The sequence below is a fragment of the Temnothorax longispinosus genome, chromosome 10, assembly GCF_030848805.1.
Source record: "Temnothorax longispinosus isolate EJ_2023e chromosome 10, Tlon_JGU_v1, whole genome shotgun sequence".
Taxonomy (NCBI): Eukaryota; Metazoa; Arthropoda; class Insecta; order Hymenoptera; family Formicidae; genus Temnothorax; species Temnothorax longispinosus.
In genome coordinates, this window is record NC_092367.1 from 11292350 (window position 1) to 11318551 (window position 26202).

At 36.3% G+C, this 26202-nt stretch overlaps 2 protein-coding genes and 1 long non-coding RNA gene across 5 annotated transcripts in view; 1 reads left to right on the plus strand and 2 right to left on the minus strand.

The window, feature by feature from the left end:
• The window catches only part of Pfas (phosphoribosylformylglycinamidine synthase), a 189821-nt gene extending 174227 nt beyond the window's left edge, over positions 1-15594 (minus strand). The window contains exon 1 of one of the 3 annotated variants that reach the window (XM_071791552.1): positions 15445-15594. The gene's annotated coding sequence lies outside the window, so the exon portion shown is untranslated. Of the gene's footprint in view, positions 1-906; positions 923-15444 lie in introns of those variants that run through there. The other 2 variants (XM_071791547.1, XM_071791548.1) reach the window with 2 other exon arrangements.
• Positions 15595-23597: 8003 nt separating this feature from the next.
• LOC139820945 (uncharacterized) lies at positions 23598-24881 on the plus strand. The gene is made up of 4 exons (XR_011734138.1): positions 23598-23883; positions 24126-24187; positions 24285-24472; positions 24738-24881. It is a non-coding gene; the product is annotated as an uncharacterized lncRNA (long non-coding RNA).
• Positions 24882-25016: 135 nt separating this feature from the next.
• Rhogef2 (Rho guanine nucleotide exchange factor 2) overlaps positions 25017-26202 on the minus strand; it is a 250749-nt gene continuing 249563 nt past the window's right edge. The window contains exon 27 of the mRNA XM_071791544.1: positions 25017-26113. Within this exon, the coding sequence (XP_071647645.1) occupies positions 26081-26113 (33 nt within the window). The 3' untranslated portion in view covers positions 25017-26080. The remainder of the gene's footprint in view (positions 26114-26202) is intronic.

Here is a 26202-nt window from a genome sequence, read left to right on the forward strand (position 1 = left end):
GATTTCAATTGGCAACAACCAAAAATTTTATATAAGGAGCGACACTTTAAGAAACGTGAAATCTCTGAGATGTTTTTTATTAAAAAATGCGATTGCGCAATCAATCTTCAAAAAGACACAGAAAGTCTGCCCGCGAATTACAACCGTGTGATTGGCGTCACTTAATTTACACTTTTGTTCTGCTCGTTTCCACCTGTGAACACATCTATTTATTTGTTATGTATCGGTCATTTAGTATGACTTCGTCTGTCACGCTGTACTGATGTGTTCGCAGCTATGGCTTGCGACGTTTCTTCGTTCTGCGCTACCGCTCTCACTTTCCGTTTTGACGCACAGAATATGTAAGCCTTACATTTTACTTTGTACACTATTTATAACTTAACTATTTATAACTTAACTATTTTTAACTTAACAATTCAATTGTATTCTTACTTTTTATTTTATGACTCCTGAGCGTTTTTATCTTTTTGACTATCGTGAGCTTATTTCACTTTTTTAGCTTTACGTGTGCATGATGTGGTTAGGGCACGATGTCAGCGACGTAATCGATATTTTGTACGCGGTTTTGAGGATGCATAGCTGAATCACTTGAGAAGGACCGAAAATGCGGTTGAAACGTTGTGAATTTTGAAATATATTTATTATTTGGCCAGTCGGGTCGAGCAAACACGACTTTTGTTTTATTTTTTAGTGATATCAAAATTGTATTCGTGACAACGTGCCCCGAGGGCATTTTTTTACTACAAACAGCCTCATGGCTGACACGTTTGAGATATTCATATAAGGTAAGGTATTGCACGCGGTAGGTAAAAGTACATAATTTAAGATAATATAAAGGTCTATTCTGAAAAAAACATAAGTTTCATGTCCAGTACGTTGAATATTAGACAATAAAATTTTACTTACGGTCGCAAAAAACTTTCAAGTTGATTTTACGTCAACACGACTGGAGCAATCTCAACACTGTAAACACACCAAAGATGGGCACACACTAACACGTTTTGGGAATAACGGGTGCTGCCCTCTGGTTATTAGTTTTTTAAATAAAGCCGATGTGACAACGTGCCCCGTGTGACAACGTGCCCCGGTCTACCCTACACATATTTTATATCATCTAATAATACATAAAATGGGTCTCCTTCAATTCTTTTCACATAGATGATCGACTAACTTATCTTGTTTAATACCACCTCTACTTAAAGGATTTCTTCTTGAGAATCGTTTTTTATGACAGTTACGAATATACTCTACATTGTAACACCAAAACAATAAAGAGTTGCGATCAAAATCCATCAAATTATTACATCGAGGACAACACGCAGAACTTGGCAAAATTTTGTGATTTATTAGATAATCAGTAAGTTTATTTTTATCATCACATATTCCCAAAAACTCGTAAAGCTTCATTTTAAATCGTATCAGTCTTGCAACAACGATTGACAAAAGATGACTGATAGAATAGGAGCACAAACACGCCAAATAAACCGAATACTACAGAATGTAAATAATCAAGGTCAGAAGCTAGTACGTATATATATAAACGAGCTTGTAAAGCACGCCACGAACCCATGTGACAACTTGCCTCGCGTGGAAAGTGTATGCATGAACTATTTCGACATATATATTAGTCATTTATGCCTTCCAATACTCAAAATAGCTGCTACATTTTCCAAACTTTTTTTGTTAATAACTTTTTAACGAATAACGAGCAACGGCTAAAACCTTCTGAAGGTCACTCAAGGTCATGACCTTGACAACATGTATCAAGGTCATTGAAATCGGTGAAGTCGCCCTTAATCCGAAGTTTTACCCAAAAAATATTATTTTAAATATACCATGACTTTTAACTGAATCAAGCAACATTGCACAAAGATAAAACTGCATTAATAATCTTAAATATTATGTACAAAGACTATAATTTGTGAAAGTTTAAATATATTAATCTTAAGATCTAAGAATCTAAGACTCAAAGTTTTTAATATTTCAAACAACTCTGAAAACTCTACTAATCTAAGGAATATCTAAATATACGGTCAACGTGATGCTACAAATGCTTTGGAGCGTTCTTCTTCTCTTTCTTTCTTCATTGAAAGAAAAGAGAAGAGCAATGCTTCGAAGCATTTGTAGCGTCACGTTGACCTATATCGCATGGCATGGAAAGGTCATTGAGTGATATCATTTGTTTGTCGCTTTGTAACGTTCGAAAGGCAATTCGGTTCACGCAATATCAGTAATTGCTTCATCGGTGTTGAAAGCGTAATATAAGATCATAGCAGATCATCTCGTGAAGTAGACTTTAATTGCATTTATAATTCACGTAGTTACAAAATTATATTTTTTTTTATTAGTATCTTTTGCTTAGCTTTAGAATTGTGCATTGATATCAAATGAATTTTTTTCTAAATAATTCTTAGAATAACAAAAATTGAGCCTGATATCTCATTTACGAAAGTTAAAGCAACCACGGACATTTCTCAAAAAATTCAAAATTTTATAAAGAAAAATGTTAAACGGAAAATAAAAATAAAAAAAAAATTTTTGCCGATATTTAAATGTATTGTAAATGTGAAGAAAATATTAGGACGGTATGCAAAGTAAACAGAATGTTAGCAATTTGCAATAAATTCGAGCAGAACATTGTGACAGATTAGCATTAACCACATTTACATTAAATTCGTGTTCTACTAATAAAATCTGCACATATAATAGCAGGTTCTCAGATTAAAATCGATTAAATCTATTATTTTTAACAAATAGATTAAATCAATACTAAAGAGACATAGTCTCGCGCCAAGGGTTATGCGACACACAAGTAGCGAAATAAAAAGTATATCTATAATACACGAACTATAAAGTTGAGTGGAGGCACGATTGTCGAAATTTTTAACAAGCTCAATCGATTGCTTGGAATCATATTATACTATACATACCAAAAGTTCCGGAACGGCCAATTATCTCAAAAAGTATTGGTTTATTGGAAAAATGTTTCAGATAAAAGTTGGAAGATTCAAAGGGGGCAAATAGACGATCTTATTAGATTTTAGGTTCGGATTCTGTGTTGGGCCCCACAGTATAAAATTTGTTGCCTTTCTGAGATAAAAAATTTATTGCTCAGATCTGGCTGCGCAGATTTGGCTATCTGAGTAATAACCTCTACAGACTATGACTGCGATATAATCAGCTAATCACATCTTCTGGTAATGCCCACTTTTTAATTCGGAAAGGAAAACCTTAATAATCTATATACGGGAGACCAGGGCTAGTTGGTACATGACGCAAGTTGGTACGCAATAACTATTGTAAAAGTAACAAAAGATAATACTGTATAAAAAATATAGTATTTCCGCAAAAACATTTTGATAATATTTCAATTAATTATTTCAGGCTAAGTAGCGTATTTTCACAAACAGACAATTAATACTTTTAGTTTTGTATAGTCAAAAGTAAAATAAATCGGTGATATATTAAATATTATTAGGTTAGTCAATTTACGGTTTTAAATCGAATTTGAATTCGAAAGCTTAATTTATGTGCCATTCAATAGTAAATATGGCACTGATATAAACATATCAAATAACAAATTAATCTCGCTCGACTAAGCAAAAGCTAAATAATTTAAAACAGCCAATTTTCGAGCATTTACAAGCTGTTAAAAATATATTTAATAATTTCAATAATAGTATACAATCGTTAACGTTTCGTACCTTACTTGGCTTTCTTCAGAACCATAAAAAACTAAACGCATTACAAATGTCTCGTATCAATATCCAATAAAAGAATCAGAGTCGACGCATTAATTTACATTAAACACAGTAGATCTCACCCATGAATATGGACCAAATAGTCAAAGGCCGGTATTCATGGTCGGATCTTATATTTAAGATCGTTTTAAGTACGATCTTAAGATGTTATGAACCAATCACAGAGCCGTATTAGCATCTTAAGATCGTACTTAAGACGATCTTAAATATAAGATCCGACTATGAATACCCAGTGAACACAATGCAACATGTAACGTACAGGTTAGTTGTAATTTCCTACTCAACAATATAACACACGTGTTACATTGCATTTATATTGTTGAGTAGGAAATTACAACTAACCTGTACGTTACATGTTGCATTGTGTTCACTGGGTACCGGCCAAAGTAAAGTCGGAGAATACATTGTCGAATATTCGTCAAAATTACATACAGAATCAACCGTGTTCTTCGTTGCACGACTCATGTGTGTCCGTGAAAACCATGTAATTGAGAAACTTTCTTTGTCGCAGACCAACTTAGTGGCAAATATAAAACATTTTTTTTTTAATCCCGTAAGAAACAAAGTAAAATTATATATATTAAATTAAGACTAATCAAGGGACTCACATAAGCGGTCAATACAACCAAAACAAAGATAAAATCTTTCCATCGTCTTCCTAACGCATGTGATCGTCGCGAGGGATTACAGGTGACTGAATTCGCATCACAAGGGCACAGCAACCAATAGTCATTGTTATTAACAAGATATTTACAATAACAAATTCAAAATATCAGAATGGACATCGTCCAATAATTCAGTGTCCTTGTTTAAATTTATCTTTTTTTGTAATTTTGTTCAATTTCTAAGATGTATTGTCCCAATCAAATGAATGATTGAATTTAATTATATGTTCTGAGTGAGACAACCGAATGTTTGGACTCATCCAATTTAATATTGTTTTTATGTTCTTTTAGTCTAGTATATAATTGCCTCTTTGTCTGACCGACATAAGAGGCATCGCAATTCTTGCAACAAAATTTATATATCACATCGTTATTCCAAAAATAGGAATTCTTATCCTTCTGGACTTTAATGATGCTACTAATAGTGGAGGCAAATTAGGTTTTTATCAGCAAGATTCGGGATCCAAAAAAGGTGGAAATTGGGCGTTGTCGACTAAACTGACGACAATGTCTACTAAAATAAATTCTGACAAAATCTGTATGTTAGATAGTTGTTCGTCTGCTCATATGACTATGCGAGAAGATTGGTTTAATGATCTCGATGCTTCAACACCCAGTAAAGAAGTTACGGTAAAACTGCAGATTAAGGGCAACCTCACCGATTTCGATGACCTTGATGTATGTTGTCAAGGTCATGACCCCGAGTGACCTTCAGAAGGTTTTAGCCGTCGTTCGCTATTCGTTAAAAAGTTATTAACAAAAAAAGTTTGGAAAATATAGCAGCTATTTTGAGTATTGGAAGACATAACTGCCTAATATATATGTCGAAATAGTTCACGCATACACTTTCCACGCAAAACGAGGTGCCACATGGATTCGTGATGCGCTTTACAAGCTCGAAATATATAAACCTGCTTAGTTTATTGTAATTCTTTATCACCCCCCTGCGGTCACATGGGTTCGTGGCGCGCTTTAAAAGTATTTAAATGTTTAAAGCGCGTCAACTAACCTACATAGGTTAGTTAACGCGCTTTAAACACTTAAATACTTTTAAAGCGCGTCCTTCCGAAGGTCACTCAGGAGGGTGACCTTGACAACATATGTCAAAGTCAAGGTCATCGGAGGGTGGTCCCTATTACTGCATAATTACCGTTCTTTATGCCTTGCAATACTTAAAATAGCTGCTATATTTTCCAAACTTTTTTTGTTAATAACTTTTTAACAAATAGCGAGCGGCGGCTAAAACCTTCTGAAGGTCACTCGGGGTCATGACCTTGACAACATACATCAAGGTCATTGAAATCGGTGAGGTCGCCCTTAATCTGCAGTTTTACCGAAGTTACTTGTGCTGATAATGCTATTATACCTACTAATGGAACTGGAAACGTAAAGTTAAAATTAAACTGTAATGGTATAATTAAGAATGTAAAAGACATTATATATGTACCCAATTTGACAGCTAACCTATTGTCCGTAAGCAAAATGACTGATAAAGGTCTATGTTATGTGCGTTTTCTATTATTCAAACCAGCCGCGCTCCACTGTATACGTGTAATGCTAGTTCTTTTCTGAGCGCGGGAATTCCCCTCCTGAGAGAGGGCGCTGTATGTATAAGGGAGTCTCTCGTCCGTCTCTTCCGGCAGACGGACACGACTGAGCCAAGTAACAACACCGCATTTGTCTCGATTAAACTAACAATAAGTTGTAATTTTACAAGTACGTATACATTAGTAACCCTATCCCTCAAGTGAACCCCGAAACACGTTGGGTCACAACAGTCTAGTTGTAATTTTTTTAGGAAATAAATGCAAGATTTTCTTGAAGGATGCGTGTCGAGTCGAAGGAGAAGTAATCGCCACTGGTACAAAGTTTGATGGGGTCTTCAAATTAGATGCTGAAACCCTATTACCAGAAAGGATTGATGCGTCCAGAGAAATCAAAGTCCTTACTGCAACTATTAATTCGGAACCTAAAGTCGAGGAATCTGCCATGTTGACGGTACAAGAATCAAAGGATCTTTGGCACAAGCGTTTAGGTCACATAAATGAGCAAGGTATGAATCAACTCATGAAAAGTCTGGGAAACTATACAAATTTTTCAGAAGATCCACTAAGTTCCTGTAAATCATGCATTCTTGGAAAGCACAGTAGAAAGCTTTCTTAATTTCTGAAAAGAGAGCATCCAAGAAATTAGAACTTGTCCACTCTGATTTGTGTGGCCCTATGCACGTCCCGTCTATAAGTGGAGCTAGATGCTTGTTGACGCTGATTGATGACTACAGTAGAATGATTTTTGGATATTTCTTGAAATCTAAAGATGAAGTTTTGCCAATCTTCAAAAAATTTAAGATTATGATGGAGAATCAAACTGCAGAATCTATCAAGTGCATCAGGACGGACAATGGAAAGGAGTATAAAAATAGAGAATTCGCTGAGTTTCTTATTAAAAATGGTATTTGACATGAGTCAAGTTGTCCTTGTACGCCACAACAAAATAGAAGGGCAGAAAGAGCGAACAGGACTCTAATAGAAATCAGTCGGTGCTTGATAACTAAGGCTAATTTAAACTTTTCATACTGGGGTGAAGCAATCAATACTGCAATATACCTGAAGAATTATTGGCCTTGCAGAAATCTACCTGATAACCAATCTCCGATTGAACTGTGGACCGGAAGGAAAATGGACATAAAGCACCTAAAAGTGTTCAAATGTGCTGCTTTTGTACACATACCTAAAGAGCGTAGGAAGAAGCTTAAGCCTAAGAGTCAAGAACTGATATTCGTGGGTTATTCTACCAAAACGAAGGGTTATCGTCTAATTGATCCCAAGAACCCGAAGAAAATAATTATATCAAGGGATGTACGATTTATTGAAGCCAAGTTTCCAATGAAGAAGATTGTTTCTGAGCCATTGTTCACCTTTCCAGACATTGAGGGGGACTGAGCCTGTAATCCAAGAGGTTCCAGAAAACACTACAGTTGTTCAAGAAGACATTTCTGAAGGAGCGGAAGAAAACGATTTAGATGATTCCCAAAATGATGTTTTTCAAGATGCTTACGAGGACGTTAATGCTCATCCTCACGAGGAAGAAGAAAGGCGATATCCACTTAGAAATAGGGTAAACGGCGGGAGTAACTATGACTCTCTTAAAGGAGTCAGGCTCTCTCAGGCCCTTGATTTTCAACATGAGTCTCTTTGGGCCTGAGGTCAGAGAAGGTTACTGGGGCTGGTGATGCGAACACATAGCCTCTCCCAATCAAGTCATACTAGCCCTCCTCCACGAGGTCTCGCTGGATCGCTGCGAATGGTTCTGCTCCGGTTCGGTGCTGCTCGGTCCGATTAGAGCCAAGCTCTCGGTCCGACGCAGTCTGACCGGCACGCGCGTTGCAGTAACCAAATTGGTGGTATGGCGATTTAAGTGCGCCCCTAAGGGCCTGTAGCAATATAGGCCCAAGTACCGATGTCCATGGTGAGTTGTGGGGCCAAAAAAGGGCACGGTTATCTAAGGAGCTCTCGGTTGTCAATCCGTTTGCTCCCCAACACGCAGTTAATTATGGATAAAAATAGATTGAATGTTAAATCGCCGGACTCTCGGATAGCCCGGGATCTGCGTGCGAGATGCGCGAGTGATAATGCCGTTGGTGCGAAGGAGCGTGACGAGGTCGTAGCTGGCCCGTCACGCACTAGAGCAATGTCTGAGCTGGACATACAAGATGTATATGGCTGTGAGTTATGCCTACAAAAGTACCGGACCATGCGTGGTCTAAAGGTTCACGTTGCTAAGGCCCACCCATTAGTGGCTAACAGCGCTGTGGATGTTGAGCGCATAAAAGCACGTTGGTCAGTGGAGGAAGTCAGTCTCATGGCTCGCGCTAAGGCTTCAGCCACCTTAGCCGAGGGAATTATCTTCATGAATAAATATCTACAGGAGAGGTTCCCCCATAAGAGTCTCGAAGCTGTCAAGGGTAGGCGTCTCGACAAGAGGCTTATCGCGAAATGGTTAGAGACTTCTGCCAAGAAATGCAATCGCGTAACGCGGTTGGTATCGATGAGGGCGATAAGGACGGCGCGGCGATGACAGGAGTTGCTGCCGGCCCTGCGACTATAGAACCTGACACTGTTGATCCAAGCGCACATCAGTCTTTCCCTGAGCAAAGATCTTAGAGGCTGCGGGACAATATTAACCAGCTGATAGAGCAGAGCTCAGCGTTCCGTAGCTATCAGGCTGATATTCTCGTAGGCACGGCGAGAGATGCTCTACTGACGGGGGTGGTCGACGTCCAGGCCATTGAGAGATGGCTGGGCCTGATCTTCCCGCCGTCAGCTGTGCGCCCTCCACAGCGCGCATCGACAAAACAGCGCAATCCTCCTAACATAAAAGAGAATAGAAAGCAGAAAAGAAAGAGGGAATATGCACATATGCAGATTCTCTATAAAAAGAGCCCAAAGGCCTGCCTATCGCACGTCTTCGGAGGCGGCTCGGTACGCGAGCGACCGTCCGCTGTCGAATTCGACTGGCGTCCCGTCATAGAGGCGTCCAGTGACGCGGATGGAGACGTGACGGCCTTACGCGAGTTGTACAGGGAAGCGGGGAAGGTAGCGCGTACTAGCCGGAGCCGTCCATCGGTCAGCCAGAGGGATTTATCTCAAAGGCCTCGGTGAGAGCGCCACCACTGACTCAGCTCAAGTGGTGGATAAGGCCTCGCTCTGGCATCTTATAAAACCTATTGAGGTAAGAAGGATTTCAATTAAGATTGGTACAGCGCCAGCGCCCGGATTGGACCAGATTACGCCAAGAATGTGGAACGCTCTTCCCATTGTTCTTCGCGCGCTTCTGTTCAATCTGCTGCTCTTGGCAAAAACAACGCCCTCGTCAATCGCCACAACAAAAACGGTATTCCTTGAAAAGGGAGGTATGTCCGACCGGCCAGTACCGGCGGAATACCGACCACTCAGTATAGAATCCGTAATAATAAGACACTTTCACAAGATTCTTGCTAAGCGTTTAGCAGCCCTGAATATTTTTGACACTCGCCAAAAAGGTTTCTGGCCGGTGGATGGGGTGTGTGAGAACGTCACAGTCCTGTCCGCCGTGCTCAGGGATGCTCGGAGGCGGTGTCGTACGTTACATCTGGCGTGCGTTGATCTGTCGAAGGCATTCGACACGGTCTCGCACCCCGCAATACACAAGACTCTCGAAAAGCTGAGGCTCCCTGAAGAGTTTCGAGAGTACGTTAAAGCTATCTATTCGGGTGCACAAACGGTGATTGGATCCGTCACCGGTGAAGTGTCGGCCATTAAGATCGGCCGTGGCGTGAGACAGGGTGATACGTTGTCGCCGTTGCTGTTCAATCTGGTCGTAGAAAGAGCACTGGCAATTCTCTCGGAGGATGTTGGCTATCAGATGGGTGGTGAGCTAATCAACGCCCGAGGCTATGCTGACGACATTGTGCTCATGGCCTCTACCAGGTCTGGTCTGCAGGAGAACTTGACACGGCTTCAGGCTACTTTTGCGCGAAATGGACTAACCATCAACACAAAGAAAACAAGAGTGCTGTCCATGGTGGCGTCCGGTAGAGACAAAAAAGTGAAGATTGACACAACACCTTACTTCACCGTGGGGGGAGCGTTGATCCCGCAAAGATCCCCTGTCGATATCTGGGCGTACCTGGGCTGCATGTACGAAGGTGCTAGAAAATTCGCCAATGATCCGCGCCTAACTCATTCCATCGAGCAACTTACGAAAGCGCCTCTGAAGCCGCAACAACGGTTGAGGCTTTTGCGTGACTTTCTCCTACCACGGTATCACCGTTGGATAGTGGGAACAGTCACGGCCAAAACGTTAAAGGGCGTTGATATTATGGTACGCACGGCCATTAAACGATGGTTGCGATTTCCCCATGATGTTCCGGCTGGATATTTCCATGTGCCAATACAGAGTGGCGGGCTTGGTATGCCTCATCTTGAAGTTTAACCGACTGTAGCGGTTGTGCCGAAGTACTCTGCCTGCGGCGCGCGCCGCCGCCGAAACCACTTTTGTGGCTAGGCGGTTGGTATGGTATAAAAAACCAGATGCGCTTCCGGGGCAATAGAGTGACTACAACCGCTGAGCTCAGACAACAGTGTGCAGCCTGGTTGCGCGAGTCGTGTGATGGGAGCGGGCTCAGGAAGGCGGAAACGTCAAAACTGAGTTCGCACTGGGTGTCGAGTGGTGCCGACCTCATTCCCGGAGCCGACTACGTGCACTATCATCACATACGGGCTAACTGTATTCCGTCTAGAACAAGAGTTTCCTGAGGTCGTGTTGGGCGCGAGGTTCGCTGTCATGCCGGTTGTCCCGATATCGAGACGCCGGCTCACTGCGTTCAGCGTTGCTTCAGAACGCACGGAGGGAGAATCCTATGGCACAACAACCTATGTCGTCGAGTCGGTGGCTTCTTACAACAGAAGGGATAGCATGTTGATGCGGAATTAGCCTATTCAACCTCTGCCGGACTGAGGCGGCCCGACTTGACCATTGTTAAGGGTGGTGAGACAGTGATCGTAAACGCGCAGGTAGTATCCAGCGAAACGGCATTAAAGGTGTCTCATGAGCGCAAGATGGTGAAGTACCGATCTTGTGGAGATCTAGTGGACCAGGTGGCGGAGCGCACAGGAGTGCCGCGTGATAATGTTTGTTTCACCGCCATTACGATCTCATGGCGAGGTGTCTGGTGCTCCAGAAGCAAGGGTGAGTTGCGTAGTCTGGGCCTAACGCCTGCCTAACTGCGTACGCTTACGACTCGTGTCCTTTGGGGCTCATGGCTAAATTGGAGGAGATTTAACGGCATAACAACCCGTTATATGCCAGGGCGGAACGCGACCGCAAGTAGTGGTGCATGTCGGAATGGCACGTAAAGTTGGGTGCCTCCGCATCAGCGGACGAGAAAGAAGAATGTGAGCGTGCATGAATAGTAAAGGTGTGAGCTGCTAGACAGCTCCTTTCAAACACGTCCAGGGTGTAAGCTGCAACACCGACAGCAAACCGCCCTGCAATATCGTTATAAGTTCAGGGTGGCTGTGCATAATTTGCAGTCGCTTTGCCTTTAACAAAACAAATAGCCAAATGCCTCGTCATCTAATTAGTGACGCGCATAAATAGATTAACGAGATTCCCACTGTCCCTATCTACTATCTAGCGAAACTATTGTCAAGGGAACGGGCTTAGAAAAATTAGCGGGGAAAGAAGACCTTGTTGAGCTTGACTCTAGTCATAGAATTTCTAAAGAGTTCCCTGACTACATTCTTTATAGTACTTTTGTGTCTGAAAGTGAGCCACTCACTGTTGCCGAGGCTATGTCTAGCAACGACAAAAATAAATGGACTGTTGCAACAAGTAGTGCAGAAGCAGAATATATGGCACTTTCTGATGGATGCAGGAAAGCTATATTTCTACAGAACCTGCTGTATAATCTATTTAAAAAATCTTTCTCCGCAGAACTGTTCAACGACAGTCAATCTGCACAAAAAATGGCAACAAACCATATGTTCCATTCCCACACTAAACATATAGATATCAGGCATCATTTTGTACGTGATATATAGAGAAGAAGAAAGTCACTTTAAAATATTTACCAACTGAGGAAATGTGTCCTGACGTTCTGACTAAGAATTTAAATGGACCAAAGCATTTTAGATGCATCAAGGAGCTAAATTTGTGCTGAGTTTATACATGATCCAAGGCACATTCTGATTAAGGAGGAGTGTTTTGTTAAGATGTCGCTAGTTATATAAGTTGGCTATTCTGTTACCGCCATTTCTTTACTCTGTCAGTCAGTTCGTTCTAACTCTATTTATTCACTCAAGGTAATTAACTTCATATTTACCTATATGTATATATGTATAATATATATATATATATATATATATATATATATATATATATAGAGAGAGAGAGAGAGAGAGAGAGAGAGAGAGAGAGAGAGAAGAGCAAAAGCCTTAGTGATCAAATTTTGTAAAATATTGACTTATGTGCATAAATGCAATTTATACAATATATAAATTGTATCTATGCACACAAGTTAATATTTTTAAAATTTGATTATTACTAAGGCTTTTTATCCCTCCAATGTATGGATATGATTTACACGGTACACTTTAAACGCGTATTTGCAATATTACAGATACGTATCAAATACATAATTTACGTATTTAACACGTATTGAATATATATTGTCATATATTGTCATATACGTATCCGATACGGAACGTAATTATGTATCTAGACGCGGACATTTATCGGTACTAAACATGTATATCTAGTACTTGATTCATACGGATTGCTACGTATCTGCTATATAGCAACATTTCAAATTTTATGTATCTATCTGAAAAATAAAATGCTGTGCGGGAAGGACTACAAGAATATGCAATAAAAAATAAGTTTAATTTAAAAAATTTATAGTGATACTGACTTGACGACTCCACCTAAATAAGTCGAATATAGTCAGTAACTTTTTAAATCCTACAACTTTTATTTAAAACTTTTTTTGCAAAACTAAAATTTTTTGAGATATTTTGGAACCCCGATATTTTTTCCTGACCCTGTATTAGAGTAATCCTTATTTACTCGACAAAAAATTTTTTTTAATGGGCACTTCAAAATGTTTCCAATTTACAAAAAAATAATCCCTGCCAAAATTCAGCTTGATCGGATAATGGAAACCCGTGCCCCCGGCTCTTTAAACATTTGAATTCCCTATTAAACTGTTATACAATTAATATTGATTTTTAAAGTGTATTTTCCACAAAAATCGGCCTAGAGGATTTTTCTTTTTTATGTAACATGTGTGCTTTGCTATTCTGCCCCGTTTAAGACCTTATACGCCTTATTTAAACAATTAGGTAAATTATTAATAACTAAAAATAAAAGTAAATAGTTAGTGCATTTATTGTGTCCTGACATAGTTGAGAGCCCCTCGGTGTTCTAGGAGGGGACCTGAGAAGACTTAAGGGGGAAACCACTGTAATGGCCAGAAAAAGAATGCTATTTTCGTGAATTTTTTTTCCCGAGAAATAATAAATTTAATGAAATTGGTTTTTTATTTCTTTAAAGTACATATATTGAATATATTGCAAAAAAATCGTTGAAAAATATTAATATTTGCGCCTTTAGCGTGTGATACCGTGTACCTCCGCAAAAAAATGTGGGTGCGCGGGCGCTCATGTTCCGTCAGAACGGGATGTCTAAAATAAAAAAAATTGGTGTCATTTTGAATTATACGAATGTAGTTTTAGTTAAGCGTACGGATTTTTTGAAATATTAATCTTTAACAAAATGGCGCAGTTCTAAAAAAAAATTCGAAATTTAACCGAAAATTTTTTCACTTTTTTAATTGTTTTTTAAAAACTAATTGTTCAATAAAAAATTGTACGTTTAACTGAAGACAATTTTGTTATAAACATTCTGTCCAAATTTCAAGCCATTCGGATAAAAATTGGCAGAGATACGCGAGCGCCCAGCTACAAAATTGTAATTTCGAGAAAAACGCGTTTAAAGTTTTCCAACTGATTATTTTATAGAGTAATAGAGTAATCTTTTAATTTTTGTTCTTTTTTGGTTCTAAACATACTACTATAACTTTTGTAGCCCATACATAATTTTTTCCTAACGCGAGCGTGAAATGGGCCGCTTTTCGCGCTTGTTTTGAGTGAGCAAAACGATCCATTTCGCAATGATGACGTAAGCGTTGAAACATGGAGCCATTTCTCAACTAGTGGAGAAATGAAATTGTAAAACAAGCGCGAAAAGCGGCCTGTTTCACGCTCTTGTTAGGAAAAATAGTATGAACAACTCGTGGGAAGAGTGGTCGAGCCCAAATGAGTTGATGGTCGTACTCGCTTCGCTCGTGCGACCAACTTCACACTCATTCAGAATCGACCACTTTTTCCACTAGTTGTATATACAATATACTATTTCCAGCTGATCAAGCAATAAATCCAATAACTATTTATTTTTATTTTTTAGTTATTAACAATTTACCTAATTGTTTAAATGAGACGTATAAGGTCTCAAACGATGCAGAAAAGCAAGACACACATGTTAAAAAAAGAAAAGTGTTTTAGGCCGATTTTTGTGGAAAATACGCTTTAAAAACCAATGTTGATGGAAGTTTAATACAACCGTCAGTTAATACAAAAGAACTCAAATGTTTAAAAATTCGGGGACACGGGTTTCTGTTATCCGATCGAACTGAGCTTTGGTAGAGATTATTTTTTTGCGAATTGGAAACATTCTGAGGGGTGCCGCAGAATAAATTTAAAAGTCGAAAAGAACGGACCACCCTAATATACATATATATATAAAACATTTAGAAAACATATGTATATAAAACATATATGAATTAACAAGTGTTATCTGGGTATAATATTATCGAATGTATTTTTAATATTTTTAAAAATAATACTACAATATTTGTCACAGATATATCTAATATGATCGAAATGTTTACATATGACATAAATAAATATTTATATCATATTGCCAAAAGATATCAAAAAACATTTTCAGTTTATATACAAGAAATATTTTTCAATACATTTCTAAAATATATTTTATATGTTGTTAGTAATAATTTTTGTATTATTCCAAAATTTTTATAAAAAATCTTTATAAAATATTTACTTTATAATATAAATTTTCAAAATATTTATAAATATTTATCATAAATATTCATAAATATTTTTGGTGTCTGGGTTATCAACGCCCAGCCCAAACCCTTAAATCTAGAAACATGAAATTCGAGGAGTATATTCCTTCCATGATGTAAGCATCCACTAAGAAGGAATTTTTAGAAATTCGATCTTTAACAGGGTAAAAAGGGGTAAAATATGTTTTCACGGATTCTTCAATATCTCTTAGGCCCGATGAGATATCGACTTGATTTTTTCTTATAAAGGTTACCCATACAAATGCTTAAAACCATAATTCAAAATTTTGTTCTAATTAACAGCGGTACTTGTACAATTTAAAATCCTTACCTCGATATCGATAAAATTTGGCAGAAATAAGCGCCGCTCTACCCAGCGAAACGAAATATTAATCGTTAAAGTTGATGACTATTCAGGTTATGAAACTTGTCATACCGACGAAATGTTGCGACTACTAGTCACTACTAGTTATTAGTGACAGTAGCGACATGAACATGCCCCGTAGCCACATGCGCATGCTTCGTGGCTACACGCGCATGCAAAGTGTGCGAATTTGAAATATATCTGTATTTATAATGCATTACTTGACTTTCAATTATAAATAAATATATCTATAAAATATATACATTGCAAAGTATGTACATACATATGTATGTGGTGTACATGCGTGGTTGCAGTGAGTTTCGCCTCTCCTGCGTAGCGGGAGAAGGGGAAGCTTTACCTCCAAAAAGCCTAACCCAAACCAGCAAGGAGGGCAAAATAAAGCAGGGACCACAGACTTTTGCATAACGCATAATACGTAAGCATAAGAAAACTGATTGGTTTATTTCCTTATGCACATGTGTATGGACCAATCAATTTTCTTATGCTTACGCAATATGCGTTGTGCAGAAGTGTGTGCTCCCCGCTTAAAGGTTATTTAAGGCCATTGCACGTAACAAAGATTTAGTTTTAATCATAAGGCCGTAAGAAAATAGACCAATCACACTCGATTATTCTTCAAGCGCGAGAAGAATAATCGACTGTGATTGGTCTATTTTCTTACGGCCTGCTTAGTCCCCATCTACAATAGGTGTTTTAAGCCCTAAGCCTTAAGAAATTGTTCAATTACAGTTGAATTTGAGGAGAATAATTAACTGTGATTGGTCAATTTCTTAGGGCTTAGGGCTTAAAACACCTATTGTAGATGGGCACTTACGATTACAACTAATGCTAGGTCTACGATGCGAGTCGTAAAGTCGTGAGTCGTAAGAATTGACCAATCACAGTCGATTATTCTGCTCAAATTCGATTGTGATTGGTCAATTCTTACGACTCACGACTTTACGACTCGCATTGTAGACCTAGCATTAGTGTCCGTCTACAATAGGTGTTTTAAGCCCTAAGCCCTAAGAAATTGACCAATCACAGTCAATTATTCTCCTCAAATTCAACTGTGATTGAACAATTTCTTAAGGCTTAGGGCTTAAAACACCTATTGTAGATGGGCACTTAAAGCAAGGTTGTAGACCAGCATAACGTGCAATGGCCTTATGCCACAGGTATGGTTATAGGTATGGCCTAGTTTACACCGATTGACACCGATCTCTTGATACGCGTATCAAATAGTATATTTGAACTGATCAGCCAATAATCAGACTTATTTACTAGTTATTTATTATTTAATACGCGTATCAAATGATCGGTGTAAACTAGGCCTATATTATTTGGCACGCACAGACTACGCTTTCGCATTTTCCGCTGCATGGGACATTAGAAAACAAATTTATGCGGATCGGAATCACACGTATGTATGTACATACATACATCATGCAATACATCTGTCACATTAACAAACTCCATTTATAACTTACAAAATTGGTCGCGTTCAGCAAACCAAGCCGCTAAGTAGCAGTCGAACATGATTGGCTCTTACTTTTAGAACCAAACAATCAACGCAGAGTGTTGATAAGACGAACAGTTGTATCTGCTGAACGCGCCCATATTGTCACCAATATGGCCCAATTGCTACAACATTCAATCGCTAAAAATGAATTCTGAAAAATTGTTTGTTATTATTTGCGTATTATTAAATAAATTAAAACAATGTTGGTGTCTATTTAAAACAAGTACTACGCAGTAAAATTATAAAATTATTACCAGTGAGAAAAAGCGTTTCAAAACAATTTTTAATTAATGATTGACGATAAATTGACGATAATGATAACACTGAGGAATATAAAGTTTTTGTCGGGTCAATTGATTCTGATAGATTTTTTCCCGTAGAATAAGTAGTACTGTAAGTAGATGTAAGTTGGTAAAGCGTGTATAATAGATATAAACACTGGATAAACTTATTCGTAAGGTGATGTGTCATAATAAAAATATATTTTGTTTGAAAATAACTTGTATTTGTTTGAAACTAAATATACCTAAGTACAATAATATAGTCATACTTAATATTAATGTAATAAAAAATACAATTGTAATAATAAAAATAAATAGATATAATAATAACAATAACGTAGTAAAAAAAGTTTCTTTTATATCAGATAGCAGATTAAGTGCATGAACATAAAGTAAATATGATTTATTTAATTGTTATTGGTTATTTAATTTATCTTGCTCTTCCATGAGCATAGCAAGGAATTTCATTTCTAATTCGGTTCGCTTTCTGTATGGTAGTTTCCTTAAATAATCCTTCTCCGAGTAGAAGTAAAAATCCATCAACTCCGTCAGGTCGTTTATATTGGTTTCGTGTAATGTTGCGATAACGATTTCGTAAAATTCGTCGTTCGTCTTGCTCAGGCTGGGTTCGTCTTGACGCTTTCAGCGCTGTAAGCATCATTCTATCTTTGTTGCACATCGAACATCAAACGAAGATAGAGCGATGCTTTCAGCGCTGAAAGCGTCAAGACGAACGCAGCCTCAATCTGTCTGACTTTCTTTCTAAAATATTATTGATTTTCAACGCATAAAATAAATTTATTAAAATGTTTAATAAAGTAATATATAGAACCGTACTTTTACTTAAGTTTAATTTAATTTTTCCGGAGTTTTATGGCACACACTAGCAATAAGTTTGATACATTGCTGCTCGCATTGCTGCTCGCATTGCTGCATGTTGGTTGGGGCACCAACACTGAGTCTTCACTAACTTCAGTTAACATACTTTCATCTTCTTCATTGTTTTGAACGTTTGATAGTAGACTAGTATGTACATGTTCTGAAGAGAAAAACAGCACTTTTAATATCGGATCGGGTCTTAACAAAGAATAGTCAAAAATCTTGGAGAAAAATTCTATTGCGTGGATACTAATTTCAAGTGTCCAAGAGGACTAAATAAAATAACCAAGTCAATAAGTCTGTAGTAGTGTCTCTGTATTTTAAATATATTGACTTTTTAAACAATGTATATATTAAAATTATTATTAAACTTACAAAGATTTTCCTAAAATATCATCCAAAAAGTTATTTACAACTTTCTACATCTTTTTACACAGCATTAAACAAGTTTTCATGACGTAAAAAACATTTGAATTTTTTATGTCAATATATTCCCTGTATAATACGTGGCTAATATTTTTTTTAGCATGGTGAATCCATAAAAGATTTAATACTATTTTTTCTATTTTTATGAAAAAATACAAGTTGTATTAAATTATAATAAATCATAAGAAATATTCACTATTTTCTATATTTTACAACAATTATATTGTAAATTGACGTTTTTTAATGCTTTAAATAATCATAGAGAATTTTACTTACATATTGAAAATTATCTATTTGCATAAATATACTAAAAAAAGAACTACCTAAACTAAAACTATCTTTATTGCTTATCTCCGCAGGGTTTGCAAGGCGTTTTTATAAGGAACGTTACCCAAACCTTTACACTACTACCCTTTCTCCTCTCACTTTAACCCTTTGGACCAACGGCTTAACGTCTCTTTCCGAAAGATGGAGCCCGCAGTTTGCTCCGCACAGCTCCGCACCAGAGCCTATATCTTGACCTCATAGAAGTTAGCCGGACAATTTTCGACTTACGACATTTTTTTACGAATCGATTGTTAGTCGTTTGTTATCGATTGTTAGACTAATTAAAACGTTTGTTAGTTAATAGTTTTTACGTACAAAAATAATTTTTAGTGTTAATTTAGCCGGTAAATATAGAATTCTTTACATTTTTCGATTCAAACCGTCGTCAATCGATGCGGAATCGTTTGTTAGTTCCGAAAGTAAAACGTTTGTTAGATCACGGTTTCGCTAAAAAAAGCGAAAAACTGTATATCGTTTAGCTGCCGGAAAGTAGGGGTGAGACGTAGAATATGTGGTGGTTTCGGAACGCATTACGTAATAGTTTATCAACACGGGAAACGTCCCACACAGCACATAATATTGCAGAAATATTGCAGCAATATTATTTTTCGATTGCAATATTACAATGAAATGTATCAGAAATATTGCAGTAATATTACTGAGATATCTCAGTAATATTAAAATGTCCGCGAAAATGAATATCAGTAATATTACTGATATTTATTTCAGTAATATTGCGGTAATATTACTGCAATATATCAGTAATATTACGGTAAAATTACTATAATATTTGCGTGATATTTGTATAATATTGCTAGGAATTAAAAAATCATTTTAATAATTTTTATTAAATTTTATTAAATTATTTTTAATAGTATTGTTACATACAATTTTAAAATAATATTGATATTGTAAACGCAATAATATTATTTGTGTAATATTAGATAATATTTATTTAATATTGCTAAAAATTAAAACATTTTAATGAAGATTATTAAATTTTATCAAATTGTTATTTTTAATAATAGTATTACATACAATATTAAGAAAATAATATTGATATTATTTTTCTATCTCTTTCTTCTTCAAAACTGCTCCATGCTACTCTGCACTGTATGAATTTCCACTGATAAAGAATGACGTAACACTATAACATAATACAAAAACTGTAATTATTATTTATATCTAATTATACAAGGTGAGTTTTATTTTGTATGCCAATTATCTTCACTAATTATCTCAGAAAGTATTGGTTTATTAGAAAAATGTTTCAGATAAAAGTTGGAGGGTTTATAGAGGAATAATGGATGATCTTATTAGATTTTGAGTCTGGAACCCATGATGGATGATCTTATTAGATTTTGAGTCTGGAACCCATGTTGAGCCCAGTAGGGTCCAAGTCAATTTTTTAAAATAATAACTCCCTTTTTTTATTACATCATCTTTTTCTACTAATTAATATAAACAACTTTTGTCTGAAACATTTTTATTTGCCTTATACTTTTTGAGATATTCAAGAAAAATTTGGTAATTTTTTAAATATTTAGCTTATATTTTGATAAATGCTTGTCGGAGGGGAAAATGACACAAGACTTTTTGACTTGATATGGTCTCAAGAATATGCTATTGCAATAATACTTTAATTTTTTTAAATATTTGTGTATACATTTTCTTGAAGCTTTCATGTGTACATACACAATTATTTAAAGAAATTAGAATACTATTGCAACAGTATATTCTTGAAACCAAATCAAGTCAAAAAGTCCTGTACCACTTTTCACTCCGACGAACATTTGTTGACAAACATCTATTGTAAGCTAAATATTGAAAAAAATACCAAGTTTTTCTTGAATATCTCAAAAAGTATAAGGCAAATAAAAAAATGTTTCAGACAAAAGTTGTTCATATTAATTAGTAGAAAAAGATGATATCATAAAAAGGGGGCTTCTATTTAAATAATTTGACTTGGATCCTATTGGGCTTAACACAGGTCCCGGACTCAAAATCTAATAAAATTGTCTATTGGTCCTCTTTGAACTCTCCAACTTTTATCTCATTTTGAATTTCTCTAAACTGACTTCAATTTCGTAATCAGCGACCCCAAAAACGCCCCGAGTAACAAGTTTCAAGTGAATCTGATGAATTTAAGAAAAATTCGTCCGCCATATTGGATCCGCTATTTTTATTTTTTTGAGAGACATCCAAATCTTAGTGCTATCTACTCACAAGCTATGTATCCTCTTTTCCATTAGAAACAACAATTTAATTATATGATTTGTGTTTTTAACTCATATGAAGCGCCATATTTTGACCGCCATATTGAATTTTCAAAAGTACCACACTGTATTTGATAGAGCACACAAAAACAAAGATTTTAAGCCCTAAACCATTTTAATCGGTTTAATAGAATTTTGGAGACGGCCCTGTCCCGGTTGACATGGAACCATATATATATGTAATAATTAGGCTACCAAGATCCAGCGCGGACCATAAATGGCGATTTAGTTTAATCTATAAAGTAATCAGTTATTTATTAATTCAAATCTAATGTATTTATCGGTGGAAATTAATCGACGCAGATTATTCTAGATTCTTCAGGGAATTGCGCAGCGGCAATTCGCTCATCTCGAAGATCTCATCAGCTCTGCATTCGCATCTCGATATCAACATTGACTACGTTTACAGTGTTTACACGGTCCGATTTACGTCAAAGTAATAACATCAATGTTGTAACTATCTGACTTTAGATGCTGTGTAAACGCTCTTTTACAATAAAGTTACTACGCGTAGTAAAACTTCGTCGTAAAAGAGCGTTTACACGACATATGTTATAACTTCGGCGTAAATTGGGTCGTGTAAACGTAGTCACCCTGATAACCGCCAACGATAAAAAACGATAAAAAATTTCTTATTGTTTTTAATATGGTTATAGTGAATCGTTTATTTACGATACTCTATCAGAAATTTACGTTACAAAATACTTGGGATCCTATTGTAAATGTCTTATCAGCTGCACATCAGTTTCTATCATTTTTAATATGCTTAGTGAATCGTTTATTTACGATACTCCATCAGAAACTCACGTTACAAAATACTTGGGATCCTATCGTAAATGTCTTATCAACTGCACATCAGTTTCTATCGTTTTTAATATGGTTTAAGGTATCGTTCTTTTGCTCTAGAACATAATGTAGACCTTTAATATGTACATCAACCGAATCATATTATACATGCTTGCGTAAACACGCAATGCATACACATGCACACATGCAAACATACCCCTAGCAAAAATTGTAATATTATTAAAATAGAAAGTTTCAATTGACAACTATCCACTGTACGCATAATCGCTGATTTATTAATCTATTTCCATCGTCAATGAAAAAGAGAAAGGCTCGTCGGTCTTTTCAGCTTCCACTCATATTAAGCAGATTAATAAATTCGACGAAAGACGCACGGTACATATAGTATAATCGTCATTGAGAGAATAAACTTCCAGAGACTTTAATCGTTGCTATATTAAATTAATATTTTTTAATAGATTAAATCGCATTGACTTATTTTTGGCTGCGAGAGTTTGCCAGGATACATATACATCCAAAGCGTAATCAGCAGTGTGCAACGGTCCTGAAAATAAGGCAGCAATATTATTGTATAGCGATATACTGCATATTTTGACGTGTAAAGTTATTATCGTCAAAGAAATAAACGGGAGGAAAAACATCTTTTATTATAATTGCTTTGTATTAAAATTTTTTAGATGTGCATGAAAATGCCCTCCCTTGTACCAACATGTTTTGATCTCGGACGATATATTGAACACGCAATTATTTCGATCTACACATCATACATCAGCGTTTCTTCCGCCAGAAATTGGATTCAGCGTAACGACAATAGCGTAAAGAGCGTAAAATAACTAGGCGAAGCTGATACTGAAATGAGACGATGTGATTGGTCGGTGGAAAGTTATGCTTACGCAAGTCCCGCAAGTTACGCCGCATGTAACGGCACCGGGCAGCAGATCGTACTGATTGGCTACAAAATAGAGAGATTCTCGAGTTTCTAGAACTTCTCTATTTTGTAGCCACTCAGTACGATCTGCTGCTGGCTTTTCACTGCCCATGAAATTTCACCTTAAGTACATACAGTAGTGACACTACCGCCGTAGAGTTAGCAGACAAATTGAATATTTTGGAATTATTCTTTTTCATATAATTTGGGAATCATTTGGGAAAGTTTGGGAAAATTGTTTAAACATTTGGGAAAGAATAGATTTTTTGTTATTAACAAAATTTATTGAGCGTCAAGTTAGCAGATAGTGACTTTGTTAATAACAAAAAATCTATTCTTTCCCAAATGTTTAAACAATTTTCCCAAACTTCCCCAAATGATTCCCAAATTATATGAAAAAGAATAATTCCAAAATATTCAATATTTGTCTGCTAACTCTACGACGGTAGTGACACTGAGTGTTGGCACCTTTGATGTAGTGGGTCCCAGGTCACATGACTACCTCATAGAAGTTAGCCGGACAATTTCGACTTACGACATTTTTTTTTACGAATCGATTGTTAGTCGTTTGTTATTGATTGTTAGACTAATTAGAACGTTTGTTAGTTAATAGTTTTTACGTAATCACAAAAATAATTTTTAGTGTTAATTTAGCGGGTAAATATAGAATTCTTTACAATTTTCGATTCAAACCGTGGTCAATCGATGCGGAATAGTTTGTTAGTTCCGAATATACTAAGTAAAACGTTTGTTAGATCACGGTTTCACTAAAAAAAGCGAAAAACTGTATATCGTTTAGCTGCCGGAGAGTAGGGGTGAGACGTAGAATATGTGGTGGTTTCGGAACGCATTACGTAATAGTTTATCAACACGGGAAACGTGCTTAACCTATTTTCAATTTATTTATCAGATTTGTTTATGCCTAATACCTGGCTACATTTCACGTGCAAAAGTATATAGGTAAGTGTAAAATGCAAATTTAATTATGAACTTAGTAAAAAGTATCCTTGCAATATGAAAGAGATATAGATTGCAAAAGTAGAGAGGTAACCTACTAAAGTTGTATTTGAACAATTACATCAAATTACAGATTTATAAAATATAGAAATAAACTTATATTGTATGTACAAGTAGATATAAGTAATTTTGTCATCGTACGGAAACTCGCAGTTTAAACTAACTATAAAATAAACTGTTTGCAGATGCTTGATGTCATTGATGTCATTAAGAGGTAGAAAAGCAGTGGAATACTTCATGCTTCCAAGTAAGTTAGAAAAGCATTAGCGAAGCTACTTAATCTTGTACAAATCATATTAAAGTACACATTAAAGAAATATAAATATATTTTATCATTGTGTAAGGGTTGGAATCTGTCTTGGGACAAACGCAAAAAGAGAAGCCATAAGATGTCAAAGCGCTTAATCGAAACGAAACAGAGCATCAAGAACCTCGTCGTAGAGCGAGAAGCGGTGGCAGTCGAGCTGCATCATCTACGACCGGAATTTCCGAAGATGGCAGTTCAGGCCAACACGCTGATTATTATACGGAAGTAAGTTTCATTTTCAAGTTACAAATTTGATTTTGGACGTTTCAGAACTTTTATAATTTAATAACAGAAAGAGATAGTAGCAATAACTTGAAAAATATGTGTAACGCTGATTGACTATCGTGTTGTGTGAGGGCGTAATTTTCTTAACGTTGCCGCGCTATGAAAGGTTTAATTTACTGCATGATTTAATTTATCCGTATGATATTGCAGATCGAGGACTGCGAAAGTAAGAAAAGTTTATAAGAATTACATTTGTAATTTATAGGACGTAAACATAGAAGAGGATACAGAGAGTAGTTCTGATTACATGGGTGAAACAAGTGACGATGAACACAGTGGGTGGTGGTAGCCAATCTGGAGCCAGTATGAAACCAGGCGATGATCTTGCTACAGATAGCACATTAAAACGGATTCTAGAGCAGGATTATGACCTAATGAGTAATAAGATAAGGTAAGCTAGTAAATTTTAGTTAATATACATATATATTATAGATATAAGCTCCTAAAGCGTTTGTGCCGGATACATTTTTCAACAACTAAAAACTATTCCTGCTGTTTGCATTTTATTTACTTTTCATATTTAAATTAAAATTATACAAGGATTGTAATTTATGTTAAAAACTAATCTTTCACTGAAAACAAATATCATACAAATATATCACTGATATTTATTTCAGCTTATACTTCCGGCGCAACCTACTATGATAAATATTCCAGAATCTGTGGCACAGCATTTCACTACGACGCAGTTTACGAATATCCCAGAGAAACTTTAACTCTCATATCGCAGTTTACGAATATCTCAGAGAAACTCTCTGATTGTGTCGATTAATTATTGAACGGAAAAAGGAAAATACAATAGCGATGTTTTTTTTACGTATCAGGATAAGCTGTGATTATATAAAAAAAGAAAGAAAAAAATAACTGAAAACAGAACCGAGCAGGAGCAGGACGCAACAGGATATCTGTATTTCTAGAAAGTCTGATTTTGTAAATTATTCTACGAGGAAAACACTTGTGTATTATATACATATATATATGTATATGCGGATATGCGATATACAATTTGATATGATATATGATCTATGACGTTTGTTTATTACTATGTAAAGTGACAGACTTCGAAATTAAACATTAATTACTGTTAATCGAGGCGTTTTGAATTTACTCTTTTTCTTTTCTTTTACCTAAAGAGGATCATGAGAAAGTGAAAAAATTCCAAACGCTGCGAGAGTGCAGACACAATGGACATCCGAATTTTACAAAACGTGAAAAAACATTCGTATTTTCTTATCTCTAAACTCCTCAGACCGTGTTAATATTTAAACAAAATAATTTACACGTCACTCACAGAGCTAGCGCGATAAAAAAATAAGTTAACATTCGTTGAAACAACATTATACATTTATGTCTAAGAACAATTTTTTGTGCTTGCACTCGCGAATCTCTTGCCGACGTGAGATTTTCTCACACAGAATTTCTTGCTATAAGACACAAAGGGGAGTTTACTTCTTGCGGAAAATACTCGGCATGCTGGGCGATTCAGTTTTCTGTTGAAAAGATCTTGTTCATCTTCTGGCGCATATCCTTGGCAGACATTCACCGTCGTCATCGATAGGTGCCCGGAGCTCGTCGAGTGTCCTGGAACGAAGATAATTTTTTTGCGAACGTTTAAACATTTTTCGTTATCGAGAAAATATGTACAGGATACATAATGTTTCTAGAAAAGT